Below are 14,801 nucleotides of genomic sequence, written 5' to 3'. Positions count from 1 at the left end.
AACCATCTTTGGTAAAAGTCAAAGTCAACAATGAACTTCACCGAAAACATGAAAGCGACATTTCCTCAACAGCTTATATCGTTCAAACTAGAAAAGTTCAGAAGCAGCAATCAAGAGAACAGATATAAGGACACAAGACACCACAGACCGATCTGCACCAATGCCAGAATCAACACTGCAGTTATAATACTAGCATGTAAGATTTTGTTATCATCACGCAGTAAGTCATAACAGCAGGTAGTATCATGATATTATAACAGTGCTGTACAGTACTGTAATTTCCTGCACACTAATTGTGTATAGTTTTAAAGTCCTGTTTCATTGTCTAATGTTTTCTTAATTATGCAATTGGAAATATCTAAAGGATTAAGAACTCTACTCCTGATAAATCAGAAGCAAATTCAGGTTTGCTCACTCCAAGTCTGGTTTTCAGACTGGTGTAGTCTGGTCTACTTATCCCCCCTTAAAGTCTGATGCAATATAGTCACAAATAAAAAAAACTCAACACTTAGGCCAAGCAAAAGTTAACATAAGAACAGTTGTTTAAAATAAAGCAAAAACCAATGAGCAGTTATAGTTTTCAGTGCTGGAAAACATGAAGCTGCAAAACTTCACATTTTGCATTATTCCACAGATCAACCCAGAGATGCTGTAATATTTGTATACACTTTTTTAATTCCTGTAAGTTAAATTCCATTGTGAATGGAAACAATTTTTAAAAATCGCTTAACAAAAAGCATTCTGCGTGCTTTCATACTAGACACTTAGCTGTCAAAATCCTCCAAGTTCTAACAGCCAAATATTTCAGGTTTTTGATTCGCTGAGGCTCGATGTATCAGAAGTTAATGCTGACTACCATTACGAAGCAGTTGGAAATACAAATTATTTATCAACGGTGCATTTGTGTTATCACAGTAAAGACTTCCTTGAAATCTTAAACTTGTCTTTCAGCCAACATAAGACTTCTTAGCAGAAACTCTTAGAGTTACATCCAGAAATTAGTCAAGTATTACTATATTAAGCAAATAAAACGCACATTTAAGGCTGTAGTAGGCAGTAGCTGGAAACACATAAACAAAACCTAGCTGAAAACTTTAAAAGAAGGTGTAAGAACTCAAAGTTTTACATTATGATGTCTATCTTCTCTTAGGAGGAGGCAGACAATCAGCAGAAGGGAAGACACTAAAGCCATTTATAAATTGGTGGAAAACAAAAGGACATCACAGAGAATAACACTGCTGCAGAGGTGGTAGCAACTGTTAGAAAGCTGTTAAGACACAGAGAAAAATACAGAGAGCAGATGGAGTACAGTTCATGTCATGCAATTCTTGGGACAAAGGATGCAATGGATGAGAATGCTCATACAGCATGACACATACAAGAAAAATATTCATACCTGTAACATTACAACAGCATGTTTAACTTTTTTTAATGCACTCCAGATTTTGATACGGCTTTTTTCGTAGTGAAAGAAAATTAAAATTCACAATGGGGTCTTATTAGTATTCTAAAATCTGCAGTAATCTTATAAAGTATCTCTCAAGCCTAACCTACACTAACACTGAAAGCACTGCAATTATGGTGAAAAAAGTGAATGCGAAAAAAAGTTAAATACTCAGTAGTGAATAGCAGCATAAAGAACAGTACCATTCAAATGCTGGAATTCCTGGAAAGTTCTATCATGTTTGTCTTTTCATGTATAGATAGCTTATCTATGCTGCGGTAAAGAGAGATACCACAGAAAACTTAGAAGTCTGTCATTTTCAGCCAGTTTCATCATCACTTGCAGAGTTTTTGTAACTAAAAAAAGGTTGAAACCCTTATTAAAAGCACTTTTTCAGATGGTTTCATAGATGAAGGTCTACAATGAACTCCTAACAGTGCACACCTTTATCATCACATTCATTTGTTAAATCAATTAGTCATGTAGCAACTTTTCACATGCAGAAACAGTAAATTTTCAAGTGTTACCTCATTTCCACGAGGGGCATCTTTATCTAGCTCACCCCATGAATGCTCAATCTCTGGCTCCTTTGGAAATAGGTCACTGAAATCCTCATCGTCATCAGAGCTCGTTTCAATATTCCCTCTGCCCCTAGCTAGATCAGGCCCAATATCGCTTTCTTCATCTTCTGAATCACTATCCTCCTCATCTGTTTCCTCGTCGTCTTCTGACTCTTCTTCAGATTCTGCATACTCAAAGTAGTTTTCACTTTCAGAAATTTCTTCCTCTAGTTGATTTTTATTGATGTCACTTTGATCACAGGTGGCTGTGCACAGAGTTGCTAAAAAATAAATGTTCAATATCTATTTTTATATTGTAATTACACACGAGTCTTTACAAAGATAAAAAAATCTCAGCTGTCTTCCTGCCAGTTTACAGACTGTATAAATGTGCAACATGATATAGCAACAACTTACATCAGGCAAGTACAAACAACATAAGTCATCAGTATTGCCTCTTCAGCTTGTCTAACCTATTGGTCTCCAGGCCCACAATTGTTTTACCAATCTCAAACTCTGAGAAAATATTATTTTATTATCCTATTTCTATGTACAGAATCTACAGGTAAAAATCAATTTCAGTAATGTAGGCTATACAAATGCTCAAATAATACAATGAAAGTTTTTCTCCAAGTCATCTGCTCTCTCTAGACCAGTGGATTTGGCTATGGCCTTGATTTTCTACACTTTACCTCATGGCACACACTGTCCATAGGAAAACAGGGCAGTTGTTACGATGATTCCAAATACTTTAGAAGTAAAAGCTTTCACTACTGATTTCTTTAATCAGTATTTTAGTAAGCTTCAATCTTTTCCATATAGAGAAGTTAACTCCTTGTCAGCACTCTTAAAACCGCATCCCTCTTAAACTAAGGGCTTGATGCTGCCATCCTTATGCTTTCAATCAACAAGTGTTGCTATGTTGAAGCATTCACGTCCTTAACATTCTTGTTCAGTTTAATAAACACACGAATATATACTCTACTATATATTTTACTTTTCCAAGCTATCCCAATCCCAATTTCATCTCCAACAATAAGAAGGATCCCAGATATACTGATTCTTCAGTAATACTTAATCAGAGTCAGTCAGCTATTAATGATTGATCTTGCAAAACAACAGCAACACCACCCAAGCAAACTTTGCCAAATTTCACCCCTTCTATTCTAAAAACAAACCTGACTCTTCTACTTTTCCTCCTAGGGAATGTTCCATCCCAGAAGCCGTCACTGATTTAGTACCACTTGGCTGTGGTGTCTTTTGTTCATTTTGAACTGAATGTGATCTTCCTCTTGATGTATCTGCTTTTTTACTTTCTCCTTTGTGTCTGAGGCCCTTTTTTCCCTTTGAGTGATCAACTTCTGTTGTCGTTTTCTCACAGTCTTCTTTTAACTTGGATTTAGATACAATTTTCTGTCCATCATTCTGATGGTCATCTAATTTAGACACAGCTTTACATGTTTGATCCATCCCTTGTTTGTTTATTTTTTTCTCCATAGGGAGACCATCAGCAATAGGCTTTGCAGAATCTATTTTTCCTTTAGGCTTAGCTTTCTTTTTCTTTGTTTTCTTTTCAGTATGTATTTCACTATCGTTTTCCGAAAGATCAGAGTCAGAATCTGACAGGGCATAAAAGTTTCTGAGGTTCTCTACAGAGCTAAAGTTAACAGGGCGACCTCTTTTATCCACAGTATATTTCAGCTTGAATTTCTCATCATGAAACATAGCTCGGAATCGTTTATCAATCTTCACTTTATAATCTTCTTCCGGTATTTCCCAGAATCTGGGATCCCGAGTAACACGGCTAAACCGTTCATCACGCAGTATTTCCTCTTGGGATGCCATTTTTGATGCCGCTGAAGACTTGAACAACTACAATATGAAAAAAAAAACTTATTATTTTAGAAGTGATTAACATGATTTTAGATACATAATTGCAAAAGTTATAAAAATCTGAACCAAACTAGATTTCTAACCCATACTTAAAAACGTTTTTTCTAAACGCACATACAATAATTCGAAAAGCACGAGTCACAAATACTCATATAGCTACCACAGACTTCGACAAACGCTTTAGCTTCTTTAGATCGTAGATACACAGCAGAAAAGACTGCAGATACAGCCTAACCGGCCTGTTATCAGCCTCCAACAGGACCTCGAACGGCTTCATAGCAAGCCAGGCTCCCTCCTGGAGCGCGGCCCCAAGGCGCCCGCAGTACCGCAGCTCTGCCCTGCCCCGCGGCTGCGAGCCCCGGTGCTGGGGCGCTGCCAGCCCGGCCGAGGGCCCCCGCCGCGCTCCGAGCCCCCCGCCCGCGACCTCCTCCTCACCGCTCCGCCACGGCCGCCTCACGCGGACGCCCACAACCACAATCCCCCACGCACAGGCGCAGCAACTTCCGGCAATGCAACGGCGGCCGAGAAGGGACAAAACGGCTCCCAGCCAATCACAGAACGCGCGCCTGGCTTGGCCGGGGGAGGGCTGGTAGCCGAGCGGTGCGGCGCATGCGTGGGGGCGGGGTGTCCCGGCAGCGCCCGCTGCGAGACCATGGTGGCTGCGGCCGTTAGGGGGGCGGCGCGAGCCCTGGGGGGCGCAGCGGCCGTTGGAGGGGGCGCGGCGCGAGCGCCGAGGGGTTGGGGCTGGGGCGGCAGCAGCCGCCGGCTCTGGGCGCCGTCGGGACCAGCAGCGGCCGTTGTACGTTCTCCCGCGGCGCCGGGCGCGCTGAGCCCCTTCGACCGGCAGCTGAAGCGGAAGCAGAAGAACTGGGCGGCGCTGCAGCCGGAGCCCGCCAAGTGCGACTACCTGCGGGAGGAGGTGGGGCGGCGGCGCGGGCGGCCCCCGGCCGGGCGGGGGAGGCGTTAGCGGGGCCGGGTCGCGGCGCCGCTGACTCTCGCCGGGTTTCCCCCCAGGTCGGCGGCAGAGTAGCGGACAGGGTGTTCGACATCACCAGGTGAGTCCCGCCGCGGGGGGAAGCGCCCTGCGCCTCCCTCCCCCCGCAGCTCCCAGCCGGCCTGGCCTTTTTTAAAAGAAACGTGGGTTTGTGAGCACCTCTCCGTGTGTTTTCTCATAGCAGTACTTCATGGAAGGATGCTCAGTGACGATCATGTGAAAAAAGATGTTTAGACGTTATTAGACAAAACATACTTTAAAGTAATTTTTGAGTATACTTTATGATGCAAAATCTATTTTTTAGAGCATTCCCTCTTGCTTTGGATGTTGGCTCTGGAAGAGGTTACATAGCTCAACATTTAACTAAGGTACTGTCTCTGGGTACTTTGGTGGTGTTTAAAATAAGTACATGCTTACCTTTGCGTTTTCAAATAGGATGCTGTTATAACTTAAAACAGTCCTCTGAATCATGATGAAGTAGTTTGTTCTTTCTCATATCTGTAGGTACAGTCCAAAGATGTGTTGTGCAGAATCTGTAACCTTAAAATAATTAATATCTGTGAAGATTAAACAAATAAGAACAACAGCAGTGCAAGTGAAGCTGTCTGTTGTATGACAGATAACCTTCAGTCTTGATCTGGAAGATGCATGCTTTCTGATTAGTGTTTGTTGCCCTCTGTAAGTTTAGTGAGAAATATCATTGTGGAGATTTTTAAAGTGGTGAACTTGCTCTTCAAGAACTGTGCTATGAATAAAGGTACTTCACTGGTTGTTAATGCACAGTTTATATCCAGCTGAACCTATCCTAAAAATGCAGATTGTCTTTTCTGGTACTACTTTTACTCCAACTGTTCTCCCATGGAGAAATTACTAAGTAATATTTTAGGAGAAAAATGTCTTTGCTTTATGTAGTGATTTTTAGCATGTGTTATGAGATTCTTTCTAGCTTATCTTAAATATATATGTGTTCCAAAAGATGACTTACAGCTTATAAAACAACTTAAGTGTTTGACAGACTTTCTTATTTCAGGAGACTGTTGAAAAACTCATTCAAGTAGATATTGCAGAGAATGCTTTAGTAAGTAGCTTTCTGAGTAATATTTGTCATGTTTCTTTTGCTTTTCTGTATTGTGCAATTGAAGCAAGTTTCTGATGCTTTTATTCTAACCCAACATTAGAAAAATGCTAGGGAAACTGAAATCCCTACAGTCAATGTTGTAGCTGATGAGGAATTCCTTCCTTTCAAAGAAGATACATTTGATCTTGTTGTTAGCAGCTTAAGGTATGCATTTTTCATTTGTTTACACTTTAGTTTTCAAATGAAGATGTTAAATAATGTTCTTTTCAGAGTGACTTCCAAAAAAGAAAAAAGAAAGAGAAATAGTCCATTAAAACAGCAATAAGTACTGTTGCACAAGATGCACTTGCAGAGTCATAAGTATACATCAGGAAGAAGTCCTGTATTGGTGGTTCTTACTGGATTATTTTTTTTTCCTTGAAGACACACATAACTTCTTTCTCCTGCATTTTGACTAATTAGTCTCCAGGAATTGCACCTCTTTGCTTTTTTAAAAAACCTAGCTATTTTTATAAATTTTGGATTTTATTCAGTATCATTGCACTTGTATGTTGGCATTTCAGAACTTTTGCAACCTGAGAAACTTGTTTGTTACTCTGGCTTCTGAAACACACTTAAATGATTTAACAAGTATTTGCCTTTTCCCAAAATTAATTAATATGTAATGTAATATAATACGTACACTTCTGGTATTTCAGTTTACATTGGGTGAATGACCTTCCTAGAGCTTTTAGAGAGGTAAGAAACTGATTTTTGATACTAAATACCAACATTTACCATGACTTGCGCTCAGAGCTGTATATATTTCCTGAACTTGTATGAGTAAGAGGCATATAACTCATGTTACACACAAGTATTTTTTGTAGTATTTCTGGAAGTTTGAGTAATATCACTTGAATATTTTTATTAACTTGCTCTCTCTGATAATTTTGGAATAAATAACTAAAATACATTTGTTTAATATTTTTACAGTCTCAATAGGTGAGATCACTAATGTAAACTGCAGTAACAACATTGATTTTTGCATTTACTAGTTGTACTAGCATTTTCTAAATCAGACTAGTCCAAAACTAGTTTGTGGAACTTGCGTTATTTTTATGTCCCAACTATGTATTTTGAAATACAGCTTCCATCAGAGTCATCTTCACTGAAAAAAAATTAAAGGCTTTTTGATTTTTAAATGAAGTAAGTATTTTTGGAGGAGGGAAAACTGCAAATGTTACAAAAAGTTTTGATTTCTGATTATTTCAACTCCTTCCTGCAGGTGAATTTTTTTCAAATCAGCTGACTTTGGAGCAGGAACAAGGAATATCTTACCCAGTTTGATTTTTTTTTTTTCTTTTTCTTTTTTTCCTCCATTATTTCAGATATGTCAGTCATTGCAGTGCTATCCTACCTCCTGTTGGTAGGGACAGTAGTACCCAGCCATTATAAAATAATACAAGTGGAAGTCTGCATACTTACAAAATTAAAAAGAAAGAAAAGAAAAACTTGGAAATATTTATTGTGTTTAGAAATTGAATCTTATGTGGCCTTTCAAATATGTTTACCCCTGCAATAGAAATAACTCATTTCATCATTTCTCCTGCAAAGGGGAGCTGTGGGTCTTGAATCATCTACGTCTTGGATGCTCAATTCCTAACATGGGATCATTGGGTTTAAGTAATAGAAGTTGCCTCCAACTACTAATTCTTTTTATCTACCAATTAAAGGCTTCTTTATTAGCATAGAAGAAGATATCTTGATTAATAACTAATTAAAAAACAGTTTTAAAGATTTTCATGTTTCACATCACTAATTCAAATTGTGTTTGAGGCTTTTGCTGCCTCATAAGCTTGGTTATGTAATATGGCTCTTCTGGGTGTCTGAACAAGGGATCACTGCCAATTCTTAACAAAAAGCAAACTTTGAATTTGTTGGTGTTCTCACTAGGAAGGGAATAAGAGCTTAGTATACAAGAAAACTTGTCCTGTCAGTGTTGGAATTTGAGTGATTGTATTGCTACTATGTCCAGACAAAAATACATGGGAGTGAACGTACTAAGAATTGCATTACTCTATTGTGCCTTCAGAAGTGCAAAAAATCAATACTATAAACTAAGGCCTCCACTTGTCTTAAGCCATTCACAATGTATTTTTGCTTCCCTCATCTAAGAAAGTAAAATTAAACAAAAGCTATGTTATGCTACCTTTTTTCCAGAAGTACATTAATGAAGGATACTGTTTTAAGAGACTTCCATTTTAAAAAGATAGAACTAGAAAATACAGAATATGCAGTTAAAAATCCAAGGCAAAACTAAGTGTGTAATTTTTGCAGATTCATCTTTAAGAAGAAATAGAGTCTCTCTCCTGACAGATTATGTATCTTACTATGTTACTAAAAGGTTTCGCACAGCTTGCCTTGGGGATACAGCCTTTAAAGGCCAGGTACTCCTGAGTCATGCATGCACAACAATAACACTTCTGTATGTAGACATATAATTGGTTTGACTTTTGGAAATCACTGGGAGCTGGACTGATCCCTGAGTTTTAATTTGTGTTCTTAAGTTTTATTCAATTGCATTTTTCTGTTCAAGTAATTAAAAAAAAATTGTATTTAGTGATATACATATGGAAAAATCTGTTAAAACTATAGTAATGATTGCTTTTGAGTTGATCAAAAAAGACTCTCTAAGAACTTTGTAGTTAAATAGGCTTAATATTCAAAAACTATGAAAGTTTCTATCTTCTGTATTGTAGATTCATCAAGTTCTTAAGCCAGATGGAGTATTCATTGGTGCAATGTTTGGAGGAGACACTCTGTATGAACTTCGCTGCTCTTTGCAGCTAGCAGAATTAGAGAGAGAAGGGGGATTTTCTCCTCATGTATCACCATTCACTGCTGTCTCTGACTTGGGGCATCTGCTGTCAAGAGCTGGCTTTAACACTCTGACTGTGGTAATTACAAATATAGGGACAATCAGACAACAATCCAGAACATCAGAGCTGCTAGTAGATAAGAAATATTATTCATGAATGCAGTGCTGCCTGACTTTGCATGTAGAGCACCTTGCTGAATAAGTTTTTGAACTAGCTTGGTCCACCTCTGTTGGTCTTACTGTGATCAATGAAATAAGCTGAAGGGCATCTTTGGTTTGTGGTCCAGCAAAGTTTGGATGGTCTCCTTGGAGAAATGCATCAGAGAAGGTTAGACCTACTGGGAAAAATCTTAAAACACTCTTGCTGCTTCTTCTAAGACCAAGATGAAAATGATGGCACTTCAATTAAAATTTGATTGCATTTGGGCTACTGAACAAAATTCCTTAAAAATATTGAGGCAGTTTTGTTTTGTTTTTGGAAAAATATAAGTTTAAATAGAAGTGACAGATATACTCTGGTAGCTGCTGTGAAAGTTAATAATGGTATGGTTTTAGCTAGATGTGCTCTAAAATTAAGCTTTTGAATTTTTCTAGGACACTGATGAAATTCAAGTAAACTATCCAGGATTGTTTCAGGTTATGGAAGATTTGCAAGGCAAGTATATATACTTTTTAGGAACAAGCATTTTCTGTATCAGTGATGTAGACACAGACACAGAAGAGTTCATGTTTCTTAACTCCAGATACAGCTTATTGTAGCAATTCTTTATTATCTCAAAGTACTCTTGTGCTAACAAATATGCATTATAGTTTTGTGAATTCTCTGCTCACGTATTTGTAAACATATACATATTGATACCACTGTAATGTGGTCATTCTTATGCCCAGATGAGAAGCCAGATGCCTTTTCCTCCCTCTTAATTTTAATTTTTTCCTCCAAATTCATTTTTCTCTCAAGGAAGTACTACTTTTTTCCTGATTTCTTGTCAGGAGATTATGCCCATCAGCAAATTTGTTTTCTGAAGCAAAAGTCAAAAATTTGCTACTTTGTGGTCTGCTGTGAATGTTCTGCTTTACGTGTGGGCCTGTCCTGTGTGGGCCGCTGAACAGCTCTGTAAGGGGAGACAGAAGCCTGTTTCCCACAGAGTGACTTTCCAGTCACTATGTTAGGCAGTGAGCCTGTCTAGCTCACAGGCAGGAGATTCAGGACACTGTCTTGGAACAAGAATAATTGGACCCTCAAATTGGAGTATGCTGAGGAAAGCAAGAGACTTAACAACTGAGTTAGTGTTATGATTGCAGTTGTCATAGATCGTACAGTAATCGTTCACATACAGTTCAGTAGTTACTTACGGAGCAATTCAGGACATCTACTGGATCAGCTGCTGCTGTTTACAGTAGTTCCTTAATGAAAATAAAACTCAGATGCAGAAAGTGATTAATGAGGAGTGTCTAAGATTAAGTTTGCAGTTCTTCTATTTTTCATTAGAAGTCTTCTGGAATAATCTTTTTTGATGCTCAAGTGTTCAAAAAAATGTGCAGTATCAGCAGTGTCTCTGAATAAACACTTTGTACTTAGTGTTTTAAAAGAAATTATACTAGAAAGTCTAAATTTCTGAAGACTCTGTTGCTACAGAAGTAATAATCTGAAATTATTGCTAGCAATACAAACCATAGATACCAAAGCACTACTGCAAAGCACTGGTATCAAAAGTCTTTGTTATAGAGAAATTCTGATTATCTGCTGTATGTTATGCCCCCTTCCAGTGAGAGGCTGAGGATTCTATACCTATTTTGGTTTAATAAAAATCTGTGATTAGTGCATGAGACTTAACTCATGATATATGCTATATCTTCTTTTTCTTAAAGCTAAAACATATTTTTAGGTATGGGGGAGAGTAACTGCTCTTGGAATAGAAAACCTCTGCTACACAGGGAGACAATATTGGCAGCTGCAGCAATATACCAAGGTAAGTACTTAATAGGTAACATGTTAACTTAAAGAACATATATTTCATGTTTGTTTTTTTTAATTTGACCTCTACATGAAACACTTCAGAACTAAATAACATAATACAGATATTTTTAACCTTAGTTGTGACAGGATTTGAACTATGTTGATACACCAGTATAGGATAATTTTATTGTCCCAAATCTTTCACCAGGAGTCATTATGATGGTGAATATGTTGTATTTGGTTCTAATGTTCTGTGAACTAATTAGTTCTTAGAACTAATGTTCTGTGTACCTTTTCTCTCCCTCCCTACTGTAACAGAAATGTATGGAAATAGTGATGGCTCAGTCCCTGCCACATTTCAGATATACTACATGATAGGCTGGAAATTCCATGAATCACAGGTAATGTGAAGCTGAACTATTGCTAAATGCTTAGACCTTCTTGATTACTACTTTCTGTTTGAAAGTATGTTCATTTTAAATGAGTGACACTTCTGAAGTTTCTTTTACAAATTGTTTTAACTTAAAACATTAACCCTATTTTTTTCTTCTTCTTATAGGCAAGACCAGCCCAGAGAGGTTCTGCAACAGTTTCATTTGGAGATCTGGCAAAAATAAATGGACTTCTTTCAAGAAGAAAAAAATAGCTCTTTATCAAAAACAACAGTTGTTTAGGAGCTCTCATAAAACTTCTCATTGTTGAAGGTCTCCACTTTGGTGGGCTGCTTCTGTTATGACACTTCAAAGTGGTAATAATCTGTATGCAGCAGGGTGGGGGTTTTTTTTTCCATTTTTTTCCTTCTCAGCAGTAGCTGTGTATTTAAAAATAAAAAGCATTCATGAATGCTTCTAGAGAAACATTTTAGCAGTACTGTACTCTAACTGAATAAATGCTCTCCCAACTTTTGACAAATCATTATTCTCAAATGTAATGTGTCGTCCAGTATTGCAGTACCACGGACTGCTCCAGAGGAGCTGATATTTTGCAAGTCTGAGTACATGCCACACTGCATTATTCCTCTAGATTAGGAAAAACAAACAAAAACCATCTTTCTGCTGAAAGATACATTGTCTTCTACAGTAAGTACTTTACATCTCATGTTTAACAGAACTCAAATGAACATATTCTGAAGAATCTAATGCCAATCCCTGATATGCCAAACTGTTGGCTACCTTGCAGGTGTCATGTCATGTGTCCATTGCCCTCCGTACTCCTACCTCTTAAACAAGACCTTCACACCTTTCTCTGCCTCTTTTACTCAGTTCAGTTTCAAATATGCCCCTCTCTCTGGGTTATAACACCCCTTACAGCCTATCTTTGGTTTTCCAGGAGGATTATTACACTCTTCTAAGGAAAATGAAAGATGTGCTCTGTCCCCCTGATTAATTATGGATTCAGCTTATATATAACAAGAAAAGGACAGAAAGTTCCTGCACTGAATATCAGGATGTATTGTGTATTATCCTCCCTCAATTTCTTATTGAAAGTCAAAGCCTAGTAGATAATAAAAATAAGCTCTTAAATTCATCGTTTAGCCAGCTAAATGGTTAAAGAATAATTCCTTTCTGAAACACATTTTCATTATTTTAAGAATTAACTATTAGTCAAGAAGTAGAAGGTAACTTAACATATACACTAGCTTTAGAGTCATAATGGAATACTCCTTAACAAAATTTCTTGTTTCTGCCTACCTTCCCAATTTCAACTGTGCCATGCACTTCTGTCAAACTCCACAAACTAGGATAATATCTTAAACAGGCCAGGCAAAGCTTTCTTTTACACCACTGATACCACCTGTCTCATTATCAATCCCTAGTGATAGGCATCGACTGCTTTCTGTCTCCAGCCCATTTTGCTTGCCACTCATATCAACCAATAGCGACATCGATACCTCCCAACATTGAAGGGCATTGATGCCTGCTCATTGCCAAATCCATCCATAGGCATCGATAGTTACCGATACCTCTCCAGCTCCACATGCGTCGATCGCTTTCCACCTCTGGCACATTTTCTGAGCCGGCAGCATCGAGCAATATCTCCTGATACCGAGGGGCATCAATACCTACCCAGTGCCAAACCCATCCACATGCATTGGTAGGCACCGATAGTTATCAATACCTATCAATAACTATTGAGAGGCATCGATACCTCTTTGTCTCCAGAGCCATCTCTACCTTTCCCTCTCAGTCCCATTTTGCTCTCAGCAGGCACCGACTATCTACATTGACCTTTCACAACATCCACACACCTCCAGGAGTAGCCATTTCCATACGTGACGCCTCGGAACAATATCCATGCATATCAATCCCTATCCACAGGCATTGATACCTCTCAAAATCGATACCTCTTGGTAGTCATCCCTAGTGAGACACATTGATACCTCTCCAGCTCCACACGCTATCGCTTTCCATCTCCAACCCATTTTGCTAGCCGACGGCATCGACTGATAGCGACATCGATACCTCTTGATATTGAGGGGCATTGACACCTGCCCAATGCCAAACCCATCCTTAGGTGCCGATATCAGTAGGTATCGATAGGTATCAATAGCTCATCCACACATCGACAGCTCAGAACATTTCTACGTTTTTCAAGTAGTTCGGCCAAGCTAAACCTTTAACGTGTCTAATGAAAAAAAAGAAAAAAATGTAGAAAAAAGAAGGGGCTCAAGCAATCTTTTTTCTACCACTTAAAAAAAAGTGCAGATACAAATAAAATAATCATGGAGGTGTTCAGAAAGGACAGATGAGCTTTTAATTACACTACTAAATTGAGCTGGAGTGCTGTCTTATCTCCAAAAGGAGTGTCATCAGCAAATATCCTTAATACGCTCCTTTTTATACCAGGATTGTTAATGAAAATGCTAAACAAGATTGGAACAAACTAACTTGATAAACTCCACCAAGTCTAATGTTTCCTCTTTGCAGTGCCACATTTTGTGTCATTTTCTTCTATGAGATGATTGCCCACTTTAGAGATTTTCTACTGATCCTTCCATCATCCATCTTCCCTATCAGTTTCTAGAGAGACAGCATATCAGCTGTTTCCTTTAAGATCAGATGGATTAACACCCCTTTTTTTCCTTTGTCTAGAAAGTCAAGGATCAAATTAACAGGGGAGAAATAGAAATGTTTACAATGTCTTCTGAAAGTTGTCATGAATTTGAAAGCAAGTCCATCTGCTGCACACACAGCAAATCTGAATGCAGAGCTCCAAACAGAGCCAGCAAGAGCTGGCAGCTTAGCATGCCACTGAGAAAGCTTGTAGATGTTACCCACATTGTGTGGCAGCCATTTGTACAGGTAAGAGCACAGAGGCAGCTGTATCACTGACAGAATTAGAGCACTGAGCCCAAGCATAGAGAAAGCTGAACCAATTTAAGATCCTAATATAACTCAGAGATAAGGGGAAGACGGCTAGAGGTCTAGGAGAAATGTTTGAAGAAGATGCCCTCAAATGGGAGTTGATGAAAAAAAATAACCTTTATAAAAGGGCTTCTGTTTCTTAAATCATATGCGAAGCAAATGAGCAAGCCTAATCAAAGATTCTTGGATTCCCTTGCTGGTTTTGTCACTGGCCGACTGCAAAAAATGTGGGCAATCCAGTGAACTCCTACATGCCTCTGTTTCTATTTTTAGGGGGAAACATGGCATATTCACTTCTGTGAACATTTTGAAATCTGCAGATGAATGTCATTTTTAAGCGCCTATTTCACCGCAACCTCCAAAGGCCAAAACCTCTGCAGTATGATTGCCAACAGTATGTTACACTTCAGCAGTCAGTCCTGCACAGGATCCAGTGGTGGTTTTCAACTGCATCTAATTCTAATTAGTAGCTGTCATAAAACTGGTTGTGATTACTTTATTCCAGCATTAAATATCAGCCCTTAGCACTTCCCTTTGTGTGTTACTGCCCAAAGTACACATCCACATACAAAAGATTGCTTGAAAAAGATGATTCCAAAGAAACCTGTCCCCTGTTAGAAACACTCCATGGTAATACAGAGGCAATAGCCCAT

General features: G+C 38.6%; 2 protein-coding genes across 3 annotated transcripts in view; one reads left to right on the top strand and one right to left on the bottom strand.

Annotated features, from left to right (window-relative positions):
* The window catches only part of ESF1 (ESF1 nucleolar pre-rRNA processing protein homolog), a 36,500-nt gene extending 32,020 nt beyond the window's left edge, over nucleotides 1-4,480 (bottom strand). Inside the window, exons 1-3 of the mRNA XM_026094662.2 lie at nucleotides 4,333-4,480; nucleotides 3,183-3,876; nucleotides 1,972-2,285 (exon numbers count right to left, since the gene is read on the bottom strand). Of these exons, the coding sequence (XP_025950447.2) occupies nucleotides 1,972-2,285; nucleotides 3,183-3,849 (981 nt within the window). The 5' untranslated portion in view covers nucleotides 3,850-3,876; nucleotides 4,333-4,480. The remainder of the gene's footprint in view (nucleotides 1-1,971; nucleotides 2,286-3,182; nucleotides 3,877-4,332) is intronic.
* Nucleotides 4,481-4,488: 8 nt separating this feature from the next.
* NDUFAF5 (NADH:ubiquinone oxidoreductase complex assembly factor 5) lies at nucleotides 4,489-11,695 on the top strand. 2 transcript variants are annotated; one of them, XM_026094715.2, is made up of 11 exons: nucleotides 4,489-4,816; nucleotides 4,912-4,952; nucleotides 5,196-5,259; nucleotides 5,922-5,969; nucleotides 6,070-6,173; nucleotides 6,668-6,707; nucleotides 8,708-8,905; nucleotides 9,421-9,481; nucleotides 10,713-10,796; nucleotides 11,102-11,184; nucleotides 11,343-11,695. In XM_026094715.2, the coding sequence occupies exons 1-11, from the start codon at nucleotides 4,550-4,552 to the stop codon at nucleotides 11,427-11,429; spliced, it is 1,077 nt and encodes a 358-aa protein (XP_025950500.1). In that variant the 5' UTR covers nucleotides 4,489-4,549; the 3' UTR covers nucleotides 11,430-11,695. The 2 variants fall into 2 exon arrangements, with proteins under 2 accessions (XP_025950500.1, XP_025950501.1); XM_026094716.2 differs by lacking the exon at nucleotides 8,708-8,905.
* The last annotated feature ends 3,106 nt before the right edge of the window (nucleotides 11,696-14,801 follow it).

Source organism: Dromaius novaehollandiae, chromosome 3 (genome assembly GCF_036370855.1).
Source record: "Dromaius novaehollandiae isolate bDroNov1 chromosome 3, bDroNov1.hap1, whole genome shotgun sequence".
Classification (NCBI taxonomy): Eukaryota; Metazoa; Chordata; class Aves; order Casuariiformes; family Dromaiidae; genus Dromaius; species Dromaius novaehollandiae.
The sequence above is the reverse complement of the archived record's forward strand: the minus strand, read 5'-3'. Positions and strand labels throughout refer to the sequence as shown.